General features: G+C 40.4%; 1 protein-coding gene across 1 annotated transcript in view; it reads right to left on the reverse strand.

Moving 5' to 3' along the window:
• Positions 1-20,762, reverse strand: part of BOD1L1 (biorientation of chromosomes in cell division 1 like 1) — a 54,036-nt gene that overhangs the window by 26,710 nt on the left and 6,564 nt on the right. The window contains 8 exon segments of the mRNA XM_055326360.1: positions 950-6,983; positions 8,923-8,995; positions 9,986-10,124; positions 10,746-10,857; positions 12,338-12,504; positions 15,065-15,214; positions 15,816-16,430; positions 17,134-17,324. Of these exon segments, the coding sequence (XP_055182335.1) occupies positions 950-6,983; positions 8,923-8,995; positions 9,986-10,124; positions 10,746-10,857; positions 12,338-12,504; positions 15,065-15,214; positions 15,816-16,430; positions 17,134-17,324 (7,481 nt within the window).

Raw genomic sequence — 20,762 nt, forward strand, 5'->3', positions numbered from 1 at the left:
AAAAGTTGAGGACACTCCAATTTGTACAACCAGAGTAGAAGAGTCAATATCCCTGACCTCTCAAATCCAGCCCATGACATCCCCTTGAATTCTCACATCATCTAAGCACTTGCCACCAGAGTCACTGCCTACTTAAAAAACAAGGCTGGATTCACAGCTGCCCCCCATTTTGAAGTTATCTTTGCATCCCAAGAACCTAGCACAGAAGTGTCCCAAGTTGGATGGCACAGTGTGCCAGTGACTGACGCCAAAGTTTACCCCTTTGAAAGTTATCAAGTATTTCTAGCAAGATCGACACTCTCTGAAATGTCAGGAGGGAACATGTTTCCTTTCACTTTCAAATTCCAAACCAGAATTCATTTTACCTGAACTAAACACTCAGGAAATAATGTGCTCCCCTGATCACAAGTAGCCAGCCAGATGGACTGAAATGACACATACTACCAGTTTAGAGGACATTAATGAGGGCTGGATTGGTGTGTTTTTGCTCTATAATCCCCATTTCCTACAACAGAAAACTGAGGCTCAGAGGTACTTTTTCCTAAAGGGCCTCAAGTATTATGCAAGTTATTTAAACTCTCAGAATCTATTTCCTATTTGTAAAATGAGGATGATAAAAATACTCATTTCACAGGGCTGCAGTAAGCTAGTATTTATTTTGACAAGAAGCCTGAAGGTCAGAGGTTTAGTAACTTGCAGTAATCACGCAGATGGCACATGGCTGGCTGACTTCCTGTCCTCTAGCTTCCTGCCTCTGCTCTCCCGGCACACGGGAAATGGGTCTAAGGTTTTCAGCTTTTAAATCCAAATTTCTAAGCTCAACCTTCCCATTAGAAGTTATTTTGTGACATTCTGGAAGCAAAACCATCTTTCAGAAGACTGTCTTAAATGTACTCTACATGCAATTATCTTTGTAAAATGCTAAAATGTACTATTAAAAGATTCTCACCTAGGTCATGAAAATTTTCTTCAGGTGGAATAGTGACCTTGAGGTCTCCTTCCTGCTGGGATGATTTCCTCATGCCATTACCATCTCCTGCTTTCTCACTGGACCCTTGAACCAGCCGTTTGCCATCATAGGCAGCTGGAAGGGCTGGCACCTGGGAAGGGCCAATTTCTGATTCTTGGCCATTAATACATTCAGTGGTGGTCTTCACGGGGGCTGAGGGCCAGGACTGCTCAGGGGAGGGCAGCTCCCCTGCGGAGTCTCTGGCAGGTGGCACATCATCGGCTTTCTTAGCACCGAGACTTACTGCTGGCAAACAGGAGGTCCTAAGGGAAGGGTCCTCAGCTCTCGGCCCTGCCATTTGCTCTGGTCCCATTGGATCCTCAGGTGAGTCTGCTCCCCTCTTCAAGCCCCTCCCTGCCCAACAGGTGCTATGCCCTGCAGGAGTTGCTTCCTGGCTGCCCTGCCCTCCCTGAACAGAGCTCAGCCACACACTCCTGTCTGCAGCATTTCCGAGGCACGAACTGTTCTGACTCTGTCCCTTCCCTGCCAGCGGCACCTCATGGGGCCCATCCTTGCTGCACCCCTCTTCCAGTGCTCCCGTAGCACCTAGTTGGCCACCCACAGCAGACTGCACGTTGACAGCCAGCCTGTGGTGCCCCTCCTCGGGACCCATGGCTCTGTTCCCTGCCAGCGGCCCAGGGGGCAGATGGCTGTTCTCAGCCATCAGGCTGGGACTTGGGGCTTCGCTCTTGTTCATCCTGGTGGCTGACGTGTCCTCTTTCCCATCCAGGTTGCTTGCGGTCTGTGGGCCCTCCTCATGCCTGTCGAGGCCAGTGGGCGCCAGCATGCACTCGGCTGTGCTGGTGGAGATGATGGCAGCATCACTCAAGTCCTCCATCCTTGCTGCGGTGGGTGGCTCATCATCCTGCGGGGCAGCGCCCATCATGACTGCCTCGCGGCCTTCAGAGGTGCTCGTGGAAATCATGGTGGTGTCACTGATCTCCTCCACTCGTGTGACCGAGGGCTGGACTTCCTCCCGAGGGGCAGCGCTGGACACAGGGCCCTCACAGTCTTCTCCCGAGCTGGTGGAGATGATGGCACTCCCGTCTTTCTCTTCTAGGATGGTAGCAGGTCGCACCTTTTCACTTTCTGCAAGGACACCAGAAATAGAGGCCTCGCACTCCTCTGCTATGCTGGTGGAAATGAGTGCACACTCATCTTTTTCCTCCTTGCTGGTTGAGGCAAGAGGGCTTTCAACTTCTGCGGGAGCGCTGGGCATGGGACCCTCAAAGTCATCAGTGCTCGCCAGGCTGGGGCCTGGAGTGCTTTCTTCGGCAGCAGCCACTGGCGGCTGACTCTCCACACATGTGACGGTTGTGGCGCTGGAAATGGGCACTTCGAACTCTTCCCCTATGCTCGTGGAAATCATGGCACACTCATCTTTCTCTTCATTTCTCATCACGGGGAGTTGGCTTCCATCTCCTGACACCGCACTAGGCATGGGGGCCTCAAATTCCTCCATGTTTATTCTGGTGCCTTCTATACTTTCTCCAGTTCGAAGGGCGCTTGAATGACCTTCTTCCATGCCTGTAACTGTGCTTAACTGAGAGGTGTAGTCATTTGTGGTGCTGGTGGAAATCATCAAGCCTTTGCCTGGACTTTTGGCCCCAGCTACACAAGTTTGGTTGGTAACACTATCACTGGCTGTGGTGGCCATAAGGCCATCACATTCTTCATGGTCCACAGAAGTGATGATACCTTCGTCTTCTTTTCCATTGGGTGATGTGTGACCAGCTTCCCGTTCTGGGACTGCCCCTGATGCAAGTACCTCATAACTGCCTCCCACCAAGCCAGTTGAAATAGTGGTATCCTCAACTTTTTCTTTTCTGTTGAGCAGACTGTCACTCTGACCTGAAGCAGCACTAGTCATGGGACCCTCGCAACCCTCGGGAACCGGTGCCACTTCACCCTTCCCTGAAGCTGCACTGGTCACACTACTTTCTACAATCCCTTTTGCACTGGAGCAGATCTCTACTTGTTTCATGCCCTTCTCCACACCACTCATGCTGTCAACATTGCTCTCATTGGCATTGGTGATGGCAGGTCCGGCATCAGCTCCCATGCACCCTGCTGCAGTACCGATCTGACTATCACCTTCTTCAGCACTTCCACAAATCGATACACCTTCGCTTTCCTCCTCTGTCCCAGTGCAAATGGATGCATGACCAATTTCATTTCCTCTTCCAGTACTGGTCACCACCCCTTCGCCTTCCTCATCCTCCTCTTTTGCACCTGTGCTAGTTACGATTCCTTCATCATCACATGGCCCAGCGGCAACCGATGGCACATTAGTGGCTTCTGTGGCTACTGTGCTGTCCATTGCACTCTCTCCACTGTCTTCTGATTCAGAACTTAGAGCAAAGCCCTCACTGCCCTCTTCTGAACCTGTGCAGCTCGCTGGCCCCTCTCCATCTTCTTCTGTTATTCCTGTGCTGGTGACGGCACTTTCGCCTTCTGCCCCATCATTCACAGAAGCATCTCCTTCCTGGGGGGCACTGGTTCCTGGTGGTGTGTCGTTACTGACCAGGGCCACATGCTCCTCTTGTTGCTCGGCGCCTGTTACAGAGCACATAACAGAGGTAGCACTTCTCCTTTCTGCTCCGGTGCATGTCACAGTCCCCTCAGTCTCTTTTTTGGGGTCCATTCTTGTCATATTTCTCTGAAATCCATCCACCTCTTCACTGCTTAAGGAGCCCTCCCTTATTTCTGTTCCAGCACTTGTCACTGCGCCATCACTTTCAACTTCACTAATAATAAAGGCAACAGTTCCCTCAGCCATTTCCGAGTCTCTACGTGAAGAACCATCACACTTTTCTTCAGAGCCAGCACTAGTGACAGCATCATCTTTCTCTTCTGTCACACCACTGTTGACATTGTCTTCAACCGTAATTGTGTGAGCAACCACAGGCTCCACTGCCCTTTCTTCAGATTCAACCATGGCACACTCTCCACTCTCTCCTTCCTTGGTGCTTGTGAGGAAAGTTTCACTTTCAGCAAATCCTTCTGTGACAATACCTCCACCTTCTTCAGCTGCAGCAAAGACAGTGCATTCACTGGCTTCTGCCCCAGCATGGAGAGGATTGTTTCTAGAACATGCACCTGTTATGAAGCCTTCATCTGCCTCAATGCTGGTGCAGGGCACAGCTACCTCACCCTCTCCTGTTTCTGAGGAAGTGGTTGTGGCATCCCCTGCCTTTACTGTGTGTAAGGGAACACCTTCATCCTTTCCTGCAGTACTAGTGGCAAGAGAAGTCTTCTCTGCTCTGCCAGACCCAGCTGCCCCATTGGCAGTCTTTTCATTCCTCTGCTGTAACACGGAGAAAGCAGCATTACTTCCAGCACTGGTGTCAACCTCATTGTTTTCAGTCCTTCTTTCAACTGCAACTGATGTGTCTTCTGTATCACCTGGGCCACTACTACATTTATGTTGTACAGTCTCAGCATCTTGTTCTGTACTCATGCCTACTGCAGGGTCAATAGTGATGCTATGCTTTTTGCCATTTTCTAGTACAGCTCTCACTGTCTGCTTTGAACTAGGCTCTGTGTTAAAGTCACTTTCTCTCCTGGTCATGTCCATCAAGCTGCCTGCCTTGTTAGCATTCTCATTTTCCATATTCACATCTGTTAGCTTGCTGTCAATGTTTACTTTTCCTTGTCTAGTGTGCAGCACAGTGGGCTGGTCATCTTCTGGAATGTGTCTTCTGCTATCCATGTTTGCTTTTGTTGGTGTATCTACTGTGGAAACTACCCCACTTTCCTTGCTGTCATGTGTCCTAGGGACTTCTGGTTCTCTAACAGTCACACTTTGGTTAGGAATATCAGAGTGCTCCACGAGTGAGGTGCTGGCTGTGCTGCCTTCTAAAACAGTTGTTTTCTCAATCAAAGGATTTACATCTGCATCACAAGATTGTTTCTGAGGCATAACAGTTACTGAACTTAAGGATGGTGAAGGATCTAAATTTGGGGAATGTTCATGATCAGCATGTCCTTGAGCAACATGTTCTTCAGTGGGTCCGGTTGTGTTTTTCAGATTCTTTTGTGTCCTATCATTTTCTGATGGGGCTCGACACATTGGTCTATGACTAGTTTCAGAGTCTGTGTTTGTTTCATAAGTTCCCTGTTGAATGGGTTCTTTCTCCCCAGGATTCAGTTTGGACACAGTACTTTGGATATGCACTTTCTTAGTCAGGGTGCCCTTATGGTCAGCGTGTTTTTCTGAATTACTAACAACTGTCCCACGTCCTGATTTACAGGCTACAACTGCTGTTTTTGAATCTACTGTGGAAGTTCTTAATTCATCATTTAGAACCATGATAGTGGTTTTATGTTTCATAATATTTTCAGAGTCAGTGTCTTGCTGCGAATTATTATTATTGCTGTCTTGGGTTTTAGATACTTCAAATACATTTTCAACAGCTGGCTCAGAATCAATTTCCATTGGCTCTTGTTCAGGCATTAATGTGACATCACTGGTCTTTTTCGGTTTCTGAACAGAGGAAATATTGGGAGCACTCAAAGAGTTTGCTGATTTTTCTTCTCCTTTGGTCATTTCTTGGGACAAGCTTCCTCTTCGGTTTTCACATAACCTTCTACTTAATTTCTTTTCCATAAGTGAACTATTCCCTCTGCCCTTTTCATGGTTACTGTCAACTTCTTTACCATCCTTGTCATCTGATTTTTCTTCCTTCTTTTTCACTTCCTTACTACCATGCTTGAAGCTTCTGCTTTTGTGCCCATCTGATAACTTCCTCTCAGGTCTGGAGGAGCCTGAATCTTTATCAGCCTTATATTTCTCCTTTGCTAACGCTAACTTGGTTCTGTGATTAGAATCCTTCTGTGCACCATGTGAAGTAGAGGCACTATCCGATACAGCTTCAACACCACTTTCCTCAGGTTTGTCTTCAACTTTAGACTTTCGCTGTTTATCTGGGTCATTCTCCTCTGTATTCTTCTCCTTATCTGGTTTTGGAGTGGCTGTCTGTTTTGTGACAGTTTCTTGTGATTCCATTTCAACTACTTTTAACTGTTTACCTTGACTTTTTGGCTTTTGGTTAGACCTTAACGTAAGTTTCTCCTCTAGTAAGCTCTTTGTTTTTCGCTTTTCCTTGTGAACAACCTCTTCTGGTTTTGAATTACTATCTAAATTAGTTGAGTCTGTATCACACTTATCCTCTGAATAACTTTCACTTCTTCTCTGTAATGTGATTCCATGTTGCTTGGAACTCAGAGAATCTTTCTGAATTTTAGAATCACTTGATCTTCTTGATTTGTGCTCTGCCTTAGTTTTTTCGGCTGATATGTGCCGCTCTTTTTTGTTGTTTTCTTTACGAACATTCTCATCTGTTTTTATAATATATTCAGAAACCGGCTTTCCATCTTTGCCTAAGATGGATAATTTCCTTTCATTCTTATGTTTACTTTTTCGTTCAGTTTTATCATCTGAAGAAAGTTTGGTTTGTTGACTTTGCTTTTGAATATTTTCATCCACTTTTAAACTTTTCTCGGAAGAGTGAAGCTCAGACTCATCACTTGTTTTGTGCAGACAGTCACCTTTATATTTATGTTTTACAAATAATTTGTCTTCTGACAGAGTCTTCTCTTTTTCAGGCTTCTCCTTAGAGGATTTAGCCTCTTTCTTAGGTAGGCTCTTCATATGTGGGGTTTCAGAATCATCTTTTTTTAGATGCTTTTCGTTTTTAAGTGTGCTTTTCTGTTTCTGGGGCTCTTCTGTGCCAATTTCTGACCGTTCCACTTGCCTTTTCCCATCTCTTGTATCAGGCTCTTCTTGGGGCCCTTCCACCACAACAGGGGTAGATGTGCGTCTTTTATGTTCTCTTTCTATTTTGGATTCATTTTTGTTTTCATCAGCTGGATGCAAAGACTCTGAAAGTCTCCGGGCAGGTTTACTTGGTTCACTTTTGGCATGAACATGCTTCAGATCCTTTGAAGAAGATACCTTTTCCTTTTCACAATGCTGTAAAAAAACAAAAGTTAAAATATGAGCAATACTAAAGTCAATTTTTATTTTCAAACTTAATATTTAGATACAGTGGATATGCTGAATGCTACCATGTGTCACATGTCACTTAATCTTAGCCAGCAACCTGTGGTAGGTACTGGTGATCTCCTTTTATGCACCAGGAAACTGAAACTCAGCGTGACTTCATAACCTGATAACCAGACAACAAGTTTGAGGATTTCATTCTCAGTTGAAGACTCTTCCCACTACATCATAGATGTTTGTGCAGAGACTAGTTATTTCTCCTTAGACTTATCCATCACTTGGGAGGACTTTAACTCCAAATTGTTAAAGCTCATTAATACCCAGTAAGTACTAATAAATATAAGCTGCATGAATAATAGTTGATGTTCTTTTTAGACCTAAAGCATAATACCTGATGATGAAGACAATTTAAAAATTTCACTGAAATAAAGGTTTCCTAAATTTTAATTTAGGAGCATGAATTATTTATGGAAACCTCATGAATCCAGGCTGCTTGTAGGACATTCAATACACACAATAACAGAATAACTCACTGTAAGTAACTGTATCACATATAAAGCATGCTATGTTTATGTATCCAAAGGAAGACACTGATGAACTAGTGCATCTGACCCTTCCTTCCTGCCCCACAGTATGGCACTGAGGAGATTATTAATATTAACAAGTGAATGCTGACTAAATACACTCACTGACTACAACTGTAATTATGCTTATTCAAATAATGTGCTGAAGGTCTCAGAAAGATCTGTGTCTTTGGGTCAGTTTATCATTGCACCTTCCTTACAATGCAACACAAAGATTAACGCAATTCTACTAACTCAGAGTAGGACACAGCAAAATATTAAAAAATACATTAAAATTAAACTCATCAAAGAAAAAAATTAGGATTTTATCAACCTAATTTTATAGTGAGTTCCAACCAATTAATGTTAATAAAATTTTATGAGATAATTTTTCAAAGAAATTTATTACAAAATGAAGTTAAATATTTTAAAATATGCCATTAAAAACATCAGGACATATTTATAAATATGCCTCTAATTTCCGAATAAAGAAATCAAGATTTATTGGCTATGAACAAATAATTACTAAATTATTAGTTTTCCCTTGGAAATGTTAGCATAGTTTAGGTATGGGGGTGCCTGGCTGGCTCATTTGGAAGAACATGAAACTCTTGATCTCTCAGGGTCATGAGTTCAAGCCCCAGGTTGGATGTGGAGCCTACTTAAAAAATGTTTGGCTTCAGAATTATAAATATGGCAGAGTAAATAAAGATTTAAACCCAGTGAAAGCAAAAGTTTATCCCAAGAAAATAATCCAAATGAGATAAAGAAATGAACTCACTGAATATATTTTTACTATTTAAATTGATCAGAACTTGGAAGTAATCTAAGTGGTCAACTCTAAGGAAATGCTTAAATGATGGTATGTCTATTCAATAGAATACTATACAATCATTAAATATAGGATTAGAAGCTTAGAAGGTAATGCTGAGTAAGAGGGAATGTTAAAATCCTTTTGCAAGATTACATCTACTCTAAAAAATTATGTACATTTGTGGAAGAGAATGAAATGCAAGAGAATGAAATGCCTCCCTCCGCTTTCTTTCCCATTATCACTACTAGCAACTTTGTTATTGTCAATATAAGAAATGGGCGGGGGGTTGGGGGGGGTAAGGGAAAGGAAAGTAGAAAAAAGTAGGTATTACCTCGATAAAAGAGCATGGGAATCAACTGGCCAAAATGAGGAATTCAGGCCATAACAGGATGGCGATTCAAGAATGATGAGGGTGAGGGATTTTTTAATTTAACTTGGAAAAGACCAAACTTAGCTCTAAGTTTTCCTTCAAAGGACTGAGTGGCCTGTATCTAACAAAAGAACATTTAAAATGGGTTTTATTAAGACACACCTCACTTGTCTTGAGAGTTTCTTTGGAATCTTCTTCAGATTGCAGTTTCTTTTTAGAATTCTCTTCAACATTCCTAAGTGGGAGGAAAAAGTCATATATTTGAATCAAATATAAGAATTTCTTAGGAAGGTTAAAAAAAAAAGGTTAGCTTTCTTTCCTTTATTATAAACAATCCATAAATGAAGACTCGTTACATTTCAATTTAACTCCTATCTTAGTTAACAGAAGCAAACACAATTCTCAAAGTGACACAGACTAACTTACTTTTGGTGCTAAAGCAAAGGATACTTGAAAAAAAATTCCTGATTTGTTGCTTAAAGATGAATATTTTATGGGCTATAGATTTTGAAAGTCTTACCATGTTTTGAGTAAACAGTAAAGTCATATTTATTCAGATCAACAGGAATAAGTTACAGTAAGAAAACCGAGAGCAGACTTCTCTGAGTTCTGTCAACTACTGATTCAGCTACCCTGAAGTCTGTGACAAATGTACATAATTGCACCCCGATTATTGCCTATGGCTCCCAGCATGTCAGAGTTATTTTCAGTCTCCAGCTTTCTAAGTTTTATGGAATTCACTCTGAGAATGCAATGATAAGTAAGAATTTGGTTCAGCCCTCTGGTTTATGGGGGGGAAGCATAAGGTACTGTTGAAGAGAATGCCCAAAAGCCCGGAAGATGGGAGCAGTCATTGTAAATAAAAGGTTATTGAATGTCCATAGTGGGGATATTTCCTGAGTGTTCTAGAGGGTCTAGAAACTCGCTGAAATTCTAGAAAAAACTGTCTATGGATGTGCGTTTTTCCAGGGAGAATCCAAAGCTGCTGTCAGATTATGAAAAAGCACTGGGGATCTCCCCCCAAAAAGAGAGTAAGATACACTACTTTGAACTATAGATACTAACACAATGAATTATGATATGAAAAGTGAGACTCCACAGTTTTCATAAACATACAATGATACACACATTCACAGTATGGCTCTTTATTGTCACTGCCAATGCTCTCTTCTGAAAGCATGCCAGGGAATGTGACAATGGGAATGCTGCCAGATAAAATATGTACCTTGAATCTTTCTTTCTTTTTTTGCTTAAGGCTACCTTTTTCTCTAAAACTTTCCGTTCTTTAAGGACTTCTTTAATCCTGGGGGTTTTAGGCTCCAAACTCTTTGTTGATGATTCTTCTAAGTCCACACTATTTTTGCCTAGGAAAGAAGGAATCAATAAACTGAATTTCAGAACGGAGTTTATAAACAGTGTAATATTTCGTTTTCATTAAGATTTTCTAATCACTGCAAAAATGCTTTATGGCTTTAGTATTCTGATGTTATGGTGGAATAAAATAGAATTTTAGATGGAGGAGTCTTACCTTTATTTCAAATGCATATGTATGTGTGTATGGTTTTATATACTACTGAGGATCAGTGCCCAGAGGAAGTTCAGTTTTGTTCAATTCTAGACAAATGTCTGTCACTTTAGTTAACATAAAGCATAGATTAATTCTACTAACATCACCAGCAAGGCTTGATTACTCACAGGTTAACAATTCATTTTCCAACGATAATTCAATTCCACAATCATTGGGAAATAAATGAGTTGTATAAGCTGGTACCTGATAGAATGTTTAGACACAGAAATAGAATTTAAAATGTGATCCAACACATCAGATTAAATAGGAAATCTCCCATACCTAAAGAAAATACACATTTCTTCATACAGCAGCTTTTCTGAGATGGAATTTAGATCATTTTATAATTTCATAATATGAATATATAGAAAACAATGAAGTATATATTTTAAAATATTAAAGTTAACATGTCCTATACCTTGACTCTTAGCTTTCGAAGACTTTGTTTTTTCAGCTTTCTGCTTTCGTTTTTCTTCAAGTTTCTCTCTATTAATTTGCCTTCTTAAAAGCCTTTCTTCTTTTTCTTTAGCCTAAAACCACAAAATATTCACAATTATCCTAACCAACCATCAGGAAAAAGCAAAAACAACTGAAAAAAAAAAGTTTGCCCTTCAAATGTTCTTACAAAATAATAAGCTTTGCAAAGGTGCATATTCATTACACAATTTGGAAACTACCAGAAGAGTAACAGACAGTTACGATGCCAAAGGCATTATTTTGGGAAATGGTGGTTTAATAAACCAGTTAGTTTAATTAGAAGGAGAGCTGTGAAGTGCACCTGGGTGGCTCAGTTAAGCATCTGACTCTTGATTTCAGCTCAGGTCATCATCTCAGGTTTGTAAGACTAGGTCCCATGTGGGGCTCTACACTGTGCATGGAGTCTGCTTAAGATTCTGTCTCTCTGCCTCCCTCTGCCCTCTGCCCCACTGCTCTCACTCTCAAAAAAACCAAAAAACCACAATAAACAAAATCCTATTGCATTAAAAAAAATAGTTGTGAAAATATATATGAACATCAAGTATACATAGGCAAATCTCTGTTAACCTTTAAATTATTCTTCAAGGAGAAGGTTGAAAAGTTGAAGCAAACGCCAGGTAAAGGACTAGTTAGTAGGTACAACAAATACAACTTGCTAGTTATGCTCTCAGGACCCAGGTTTTGAACATGGGATTTTTTGCTTTCCTATTTAAAAAAAAAAACAAACCAAGAATCCAGTCATTCTTGGTTACTCCCACCATCCTTTCTCTGCTCAGAACTCAAAGTCTCAAAGTGCCAAAAACCCTAAGTACAGGCATTAACTCCTGATGAAGTAAGTTTCTCAAAAGATAAGCCACTGGGCAGCCCAGGTGGCTCAGCGGTTTGGCGCCGCCTTTGGCCCAGGGTGTGATCCTGGAGACCTGGGATCAAGTCCCACGTCGGGCTCCCTGCATGGAGCCTGCTTCTCCCTCTGCCTGTGTCTCTGCCTCTCTCTCTCTGTGTCTCTCATGAATAAATAAATACAACTTAAAAAAAAAAAAAAGAGATAAGCCACTATCAGCATTTCTACTTCCTTCAAATAATTTTTCTAATATTTTCTCATTCTAAGATGTCCAATTCCTATTTTAATGTTTCTAAAACTGAATCATCTTAAAACTGATATACACACATGATGAAGCAACAATTTTTTTCTCAAAGAAGGTATAATAATCCAAGGACACATCTTGTAACTAGAAAATATGTAGACTGCACTTCCCATCTGTTGATGGCTGCACATCCTCTGTACTGCTCAATCCACATTGGTTTCAAACATGTCCATCCTGTGAAGCATTCATTACTAGTTTTTCACTATTGATCATAATGACACGAACACCTATGTCCCATGTTTATGTCTGTTCTCCCTCATTAAACACTAGGTTCCAAAGGCAGAACTGATGTGCCACGGTTTGTTGCGCTGCCCAGTGCCTTGTACACAGACTAGTTTTCAAACCTTATTAAATAGGTTAAAATAGCAAGAGATCAAGTCTGACTTACAATTGACTGGCGCCTTTGTTCTACAGTAAGCTCATCGTCAGAATCACTGTAATACTTTGAGTAAAGATATGGTTTGTGAACATAAGCATGCCGTACACTTTTTGCTTTTCCTTCACTGGGATCACTGGTTTGAGTTTTTGTTTTGTTCTGCTTGTTCTTCTCTTCATCTGGAAGAAAGCCAATAAAAAAGGAGTGCTTCTATGAAATGCCAATAAAATCAATACTATGCTTGATCAACATCAAGCAGCAAAAGCAATACCAATGTAGTTAAAGTGTATTTGTAGGTCCAATGGGAAATATCAGTATGCAAAAAATCAGAAATAAACATTTTTGAAGGCTGTAATCCATATCTTACTTTATTTTTTTACAATTAGCTTCTCACACATAAAGAAAGCAAAGAAAAAGAAAAATTATATCTCTTGTCATTTATGGTCCCTAAACAAACAGTTAATTCTCATTTGTATGCCAGTGGACTTGGTATGAATATTCTACCATTATAAGACTGAACAGATTTACTCTAAGCCACACTTTATTTTTTTTAATTCAAGATTTTAATGACTACCTAAAAGTCTCTCATTTATGCAAGAGGCAAGTTAATAACTGGCCCTCCACCAAGTATATACTAAAACCCTTCTGCTTTGGAGTGCCTGGGTAGGCAGTCGGTTAAGTACCTGACTTCAGCTCAGGTCCTGATTTCAGGGTCCTGGGACTGAGCCCTGTGTTGGGCTCCACACTCAGCAGGAAGCCTACTTCTCTCTCTCCCTCTGCCCCTTTCCCTCTGCTTATTCTCAAATAAATAAATAAATAAATAAAATCTTAAAAATAAAATGCCTCTACCTTAGGAAGGCACGTTGCCCCATTATATAACAAGTAGAAAATCTGTAAGCAAGGTTTTTATTTCCTACCACTTAGTACTCTTAAAATAATCATCTTACTTTTTTAAAGATTTTACTTATTTAACAGAGACGAGACAGAGAGAGAGAGAGAGAGAGAGAGAGAGAACAAACAGGTGGAGCAGCAGGCAGGGGGAGAGGGAGAAGCAGGCTTCTCACTGAACAGGGAGCCTGATATGGGACTCGATCCCAGGACTTTTGGATCATGACCTGAGCCGAAGGCAGACGCTTAACCTACTGAGCCACCCAAGTGCCCCACCTTCTTACTTTTTGGATATTACACATGTAAAACCCTAGTCCTGTCCAGGGAAAAATTTGAGAAGCCCCACAAAAGCACCTAGAATGAGAATTTTAATCAGGCTTCAGAAAGTAGGGTGCTCACAGGATGAATGGTATTCATCCTACATAGGGCCTACAGAACTGACCTCACAAGGAGATATGAAAAATAGTGAATGCTGATGTTGCTTTTCGGGCTGGTCATTTTGTTTTTTGGGGATATTAAGAATGTAAAACAGGAGAGACTGAAAAATATATCCATGGAATTAAAAGCATCCACTTTTTCTCCTCTAGGATTTTCTCTCGAGGTGTTCTCTCCAAAAGCCAATGGCAAATTTACAAAATGCTATTTATAAGTAATTGAAATATTTGATTTTTAAAAAAAGTCATAAGCAGAACTTAATTATGGGATACAGAGGAGCACAAAGTGTTGGTTAGAAGCCCAGTCTCAGGTTTGAAATTGGCACTGGAGCTCAAAAGCTGTGTGACCCTAGACAGGATCCCTTCTCTTGATGACTATTTCCTCACCTGGACCTACTTCTCAGGGCTACTGTGAGGATTACAGAAGCTAGTACACAGAGCAGTGTGATAACTTAATACAATGCCTGGATCACAGTGCGCTTAATATGGGTTAGCTGAAAAACAAACCATGAAGTATGGTTTTGCCCTGGGACAAGACAAAACTATGTTCTAGCTTCTTGGGTGGAATCAATTTCGAAGTCTCTGGAATGTCATGTCAACAGGAGGATCTGTTTGCCTGGGGGTCTACAGTCAAGTTAACTCATCTAACAGTATGATCTGGGTTGGGAGATTTGGGACAGGGGGTGTCAGCTTGATCTTTGGAGGCGTTGGGGACTGAGATCAGACACCGTGCCTACGTGATAGAGCCCCAGCAAAAACTTTGGACACTGGGGCTTATGCGAGCTTCCCTGGTTGGCAATTAGTCATATATATTGTCTGATATCAATGCCAGGAAAAGTAATGCTCTCCATGACTCCACTGGAAAAGGACAACTGGAAGCTCCATGTCTGGAACTTTCTTGGACTCCAGCCTATGTGCCTGTTACCTTGGCTAATTTTAATGTGTGTACCTCAGCTGTAATAAACCATCATCATACATTTTAAAGCCGATTTCAGTGAGTTCTGTGAGTCCTTCTAGGAAATTATCAAACCTAAGTGTAGGCTTGAAGACCCCACATTTGCAACTGGTGTCAGAAGTAAGAACAATCTTGTGGACTATGCTCCTTCAACATCACCCATACGAACCCAGATACATACACTCACACATACAGCATCTTAATATACACTGTCTCATCTACATCTTCTAATAAACCTGGGGAATGGAGTTAAAAGATGGAGAACCAAGGCTTATTGAGTAACTTACCAAGCTTGCTCAGACAGACAACCTCGGAGCTGGGACTCAGAAACAAATCTTCCAACTACAAAGTCCCATGCTCTTGCCACTATACCACACTGTCTTTCACGATATAGCCATCTGAATATACAAATAATGCTTGACGGGAAGCTTCACAGAGGCATTATTAAGTAAAATGCTTTACCATCTGATGTAATCTCTCCTTCTTCCATGCTATCAGACATTACAACTTCCTCCTCAGTGTCTTCTTCAAAAGATGAGAGGTCACTGGTATGGACAGAGCTAACTGTGATGTCTGTAAGTCCATCCACATCAGAATCTATCAAAGAGCAATCTTCAAGAAGGAAATAAAACATGAAGATAAATCATGTTGTTACAAGAACATATTCAGCACCCAGTTCCTAAATTACATTTATAATTTTCTGCATTAAGTACATGTCAAAGACCTTCAACTTTAAAAATAAAAATTGCTCAAAAAATGGAAAGAAATAGAAGTCTCTCGTCATTTATAACGAGTATCAAGGTAGAGCTGTTTTGGGGGAAAAAAAAGGCAAACTAGTATTCTATAAAAATAACTAATTTATGATGTAAATGACATACACAACAGCAAATGTTAAGAAAGTGAAATATTTACTAATATTTTAAAGATTAGGATGTACAACTAATGAATTAAATTGCCTGAAATAATGTGTGCATAAATTACAGGTAAAATGATAAGGTTTAGAGCTTCTCTATTGATTTACTTTGTGAGTTGGTACACTGACATAGAATATACAAATGTTTTTTTATTCTTTAGCAAAGGGGATATGAGTTTTTAGGCTTTTGAAACACAAGTATCAAATAAATTTATTAAAATTTGAAAGATAATTTGACACCCCCACCCGGATAATTTTTGATCTGTAAACAGTTGTAGATTTTTGCAAGTTTTTATATACCTTCTTTTGTCCCTTCAATGGTTTTAGCTTTATTACTGTTCTTTTCTGAAGGGAGTTTTGAACACTCTACTTCTTTTTCCTTTACTTGCTTTTCCTCTTTCACTTTTTGTAATTCCTCACTCCTTTTTGAGTGATCAAATTTCTTTTCAGTCTTTTCCTTCTTTTCTTTCTTTCTTTCTCCTTTGTCATTGCTCTCTGGCTTCTTTTCACCTTTGTCTGTTGATTTGTTTTTTTGGTCACTGTTTTCCTGTTGAACCTCCTTAATTAACTGAATTGAACTATTGCTCTCTTTTGTATGATTTTTAATTTCTTCAACTGGACAAGGGAGATCAGTAAATTCTTCAGACTTAGGGGCTGTTTCCTGTCCTTCCCCTGCAGAGTCGGATGCAGATTTTTCTTTTTCGGCCATGTCCTCTGAAGTTCTCTCCTTTTCAGTACTAGTGTCCATGCTTGGCTGAGAAGGGAGTTTTTTGGATACTCTCTCACTGGTCTTGGCATTTGATGTTTCTGTCGAAGCCCTGGCTGCACTAGCTTCTTGGTTAAGAGAAGTTATGGTTTCCAAGATTGACATGGCATCACTGGCTACATTAGCACTGGGTCCAGGAGTTGGGATACCTTTGAGGAAAAGACAAATATTAGAAAAAATTTATGCAAGGGCACCTTGATAGCTGTTGATTGAATGGCCGACTCTTGATTCTGGCTCAGGTCATGATCTCAGGGTCCTGGGACAGAGCCCCACATGGGGCTCCATACTTGGTGGGGAGTCTGCTTGAGGATTCTCTCCCTCTCCCTCTTCCCCTCCCTGTGATCGTGCGTGCGTTCTCTAAAATAAACAAATAAATAAATATTTAAAGTAAAAAAAGAAAAAATATATGCAGAAGGTAAGCCCCTCTGAATTAATGCTACAAGCCACTATCATCTTTATAAGACACACATGCTATAAAGGCCATTCATATACCTTTAGACTTTCAGATACCAGTGCTAATACCTAGCATATTATAAATTCTCTACTGTTCTAATACTAAATCATAGGAAAGCTACCATGCAAATCTGGTAATTCTCTTTAGTTTAAATTTTAATTATTCCTTCTATTGAAACACACACACATACATTCAGTATATTAGTAAAATGTCTATTATTTTGCATTATTGTAAAAAAGAAATGTTCTGTCAGTTGAGGAGTATAGGGGATATTTAAAACAAATATAATTTCACTAGAGTAGCCAAGGAGAGATGTTTTAAGGAACTAAATAACTCTAACTTGATACTCAGTTCAAGAAGCAAAGCAATGGAACTGACCAAGAGTAAAAACAAGGCACCTTGTGTAATGATGGAAGAGTCTGGTTTCTCATCATCAGGGACTGTACTGCCACTTGCTTCCTCTTTGTGATTTAGTGTAGCCAAAAACTCATGCACAGCTTTCTCCACTTGAGGTCTAAATGTGTGGTTGATCTTTGGATCCACAACCTGAGAAATAATTCGGTCAATACCAGACTCCAACATTCCTGATCTGAAACACAAGGTAATTTTTACAGAGAGGTAAACAATTTTTTTTTTTACTTTATCTGCATTAATTACTTTTAAATAAAATTGTTATCTATTACATATATGTTCAACCTTAAATTGCCCCAAACCACTCACCTCCATATATGGAGAGAACAGGCAGTGGGAAATATACCACACTACAAGAAAGTCTGTATACCTTTTACCACCAGTGTCACAAGTGGAAATACTGAAGTAGACAAAATAAAAAACAAAACGCCCTTAAAACTAGATACAATACACTATATCTAGAGCCCACACTTAGAAGTGATGCGTACCTTACCCTAACCCTGGCAGGGCATATGGGAGTAAATGAACATAAAAGCTGAGTTCTGGGTATAAAATAAACCTATGGACTCTACAACTATTTTTTTTTTAAAGATTTTATTTATTTATTCATGAGAGACACACACACAGAGAGAGGCAGAGACACAGGCAGAGGGAGAAGCAGGCTCCACGCAGGGAGCCCGACGTGGGACTCGATCCCGGGCCCCCAGGATCACGCCCTGGGCTGAAGATGGCGCTTAAACCGCTGAGCCACCCGGGCTGCCCCCCCCCCTTTTTAAGCAGAAATATGTAAGCCTTTTATAAGTATTAGGATCTCTAGAAAAACTGAAGAACACATACAGAGTATAATTTCATCAAACTTACCAAAAAAAAAAAAGGGGGGGGGGCAAGCAAGCAAGCTTTAGAAAAACAAAAATAAAACCTAAGACTTCTGGCTTTCTTTGAATATCTTCCTGCTATAAAAACTTATGATTTATTCATTCAACAATTATGAGTGTCTTCTTAACAGGCACCATGCTAGTCACTGGTTCTCTACAAATCAGACCTGATCCTTGGTCTGGCAGGAGAGATAGACACAAACAATTAAAATACCAGGTAATAGGCATTACAATACACCATATACTGTAGGGAAAGAGTGGAATAAAGAATCACTAGATATGTTTAAGGTAATCTGGGAATGCTTCACAAAGGGGAGACATTTGTACTAAGCCTTGATTTGCACACAAAGAAGAATGGGTTTAGAGAGATAAACACAAGAGACAGAGGAGCAAAGGAGACAACAAAGTCTGAAAGTGCAGAAAATCACAAAAGTGTGAGTAAAATAAGAAGACACAGATTTAAGTAATGTACCTAAAACTTATTTCTAAAACAAAACACAGCAAAGTAGACCGAACCACCTGAGGAGCTAATGTTCCTTGGATAGTGCTGGAAGAGCCAGGGGCTGTCCATTCCAGCTTCTAGGCTTCAGGCTCTCTCTGCAGAATGGGGGGGGGGGGGTTCTCCTTATATTTTTACAATGTTATTTTTGAGTGCAGCTCTGTTTGGAGTAGAGGATGAATTTGATTTCCATTTCCTGAGGCACTTTGCTGCCTTGTGATACTATGATTTTACTTATGTGGGCCATAGAGAAAAATGAGTCAACACTGCACAAAGTAGGTAACCTGCTTTTTAAAGTTCTAAGACTGAAAAAAAAAAGCGCAAATCATACAAACATTGTTATATCTTAGAGGTGCCTTCAAAATGTAGCAGGTGGAAAAGAAAACAAGGACAAGCAAAAATGTTTTAAGGCACAATGCAAAGGTATCACATAAAAAATAAAACCCACCGACCCTAAAATTATTGCTGTGGCCTCTCTCTGCCTATATTCCAGGTCTTTGTCTACTTCAGTCTAGTCTCCCACTGAGGTCAGCTCTTAGTGGGCTTACTCGAGTGCGGTGTGGTCACAGGTGCCTCACCAGAAGGGAGAAGGCGAAGCCCTGTATCCATCTAAGGACAAAGGCAAAAGCGCCAGTAGGTGGTATTTTCCTGATTAGAGCTCCTTCCTTGTTTTCCTTTTAAATTATTCAGTTAAGATCACTATTTAGAACTATCTAGCTAGCATTTTAGGTTCTGCTGTTCAAATGAATGCATAAAAAGACTACTAGATGTTCTGGTAGCTGAAGAACACCTGACAGTGGATGCCCGGGTCTATTCCTATGCTCTGGCACTGAAACATGCAAAACACAAAGCCGTTTGAAGTTTCTTTCCTGAAGTTTTAAGGCCAAAGGACAGTAGCTCTTTTTTATAAACAAGACCACCAGGCCTCCTTCACTAAGTCTTTGTATTCAGCCTAATGTAGATTTGAAATTAGCTTTTTAATTAAATAAAAGCCAATGCAGAATACATGTGGTGATATGGAATTGTGATTACAGGTAGGCTGTAGTCTTCATTTAAATACTAAACTCTGGCAAATATTGAGAAAGAACATAAATGCAGATACCCAGTTGTTTTTTTTTTCAAAGTGTCAGAATACCAATGATTAAATCGAACCATTCAAAAGTGCTGATATTAGCCAGGTTTTGTTCCACAAAAATGGCAATTGTAGATGGTTCAAGCTAATGGTCAACTGAATATTTCTCAAAGTCTCTGTGTGAAAAATTGTTTTGAAATTGTGTTTATAGGGGTTAGTCCCTTCCTATACCAGTAGTTGGACACGACTAAATACTGTAGCGTCTTTCTTTAAGGAAACCTGAAAATGTTATAAACAGTAACATATAACTTTACTAATGGAATTTAAATGAGAGAATATTTTACTTAAAAATAAATAGCATAGCTAGAAAAAAAATTGACAGATGTCCCAAGTAGAGCAATGACTAAATTCTCCAAGAGAACACCCTTTCCTTCCAAAACATCTCTAGAAGCCAGTTCCGCATCCGCCACATAGTAACTGCTGGTAGTCACAAGAACCCATTAATGATGGGGTACAGCAACCCCTCACCAAACAAGATTCTGTGAAAATAACTTTTATTGGTGCTCTAAGAACTGTTAAGTGCTTGATTTTACAAGGACAAGAAACTAATAAATGACTGCTTCTCTCCTCTAGATTTTGTATGCTAAGCAGTAAATCAGCCTTCCAATTTAGTATCTTAACATATGAAAAAAAAGAATGCACCCCCCCAACCCCTGAAAAAACTGTTTTTAAAGCAATATAATCATTTGTGACAAGGGTGAAAGCACTCAGTAATTAGGAGTACTCTGTAGAAGTAGGGAGTGTGCATGACATTGTTGGTAGGCTTCCAGACCCAGTGCCCCCCATCCTCCCCCCTTGCTATTATGGCTACTGTTCTCCTGAAAACCCAGAGAGTAGTTACCCCTAGGTTTGTCTCCCCACACCCAACAGACCTCTACTGCCTCAGGTTTTCAGGAAAGGCTTTGGTTTTTCTCAGTCTTACAATGCAATCCTCCCTGGCAACTTTTCATCTCTCCTGGGCTTTTTAAAAGGTTCCTCAAACATCCTTTAAAATGTAGACTTTAAACCTATTGTTAAATTTCCCCCTTCTCAGGTGGTAGGAGACAGTCTGAGCCCCCAGGCTCCCAGTTTCTAAGATTACCTGGGGCTAAATGGCTCTTTGAACCAGAG

This window comes from Nyctereutes procyonoides, unplaced genomic scaffold, assembly GCF_905146905.1.
Source record: "Nyctereutes procyonoides isolate TBG_1078 unplaced genomic scaffold, NYPRO_anot_genome, whole genome shotgun sequence".
Taxonomy (NCBI): Eukaryota; Metazoa; Chordata; class Mammalia; order Carnivora; family Canidae; genus Nyctereutes; species Nyctereutes procyonoides.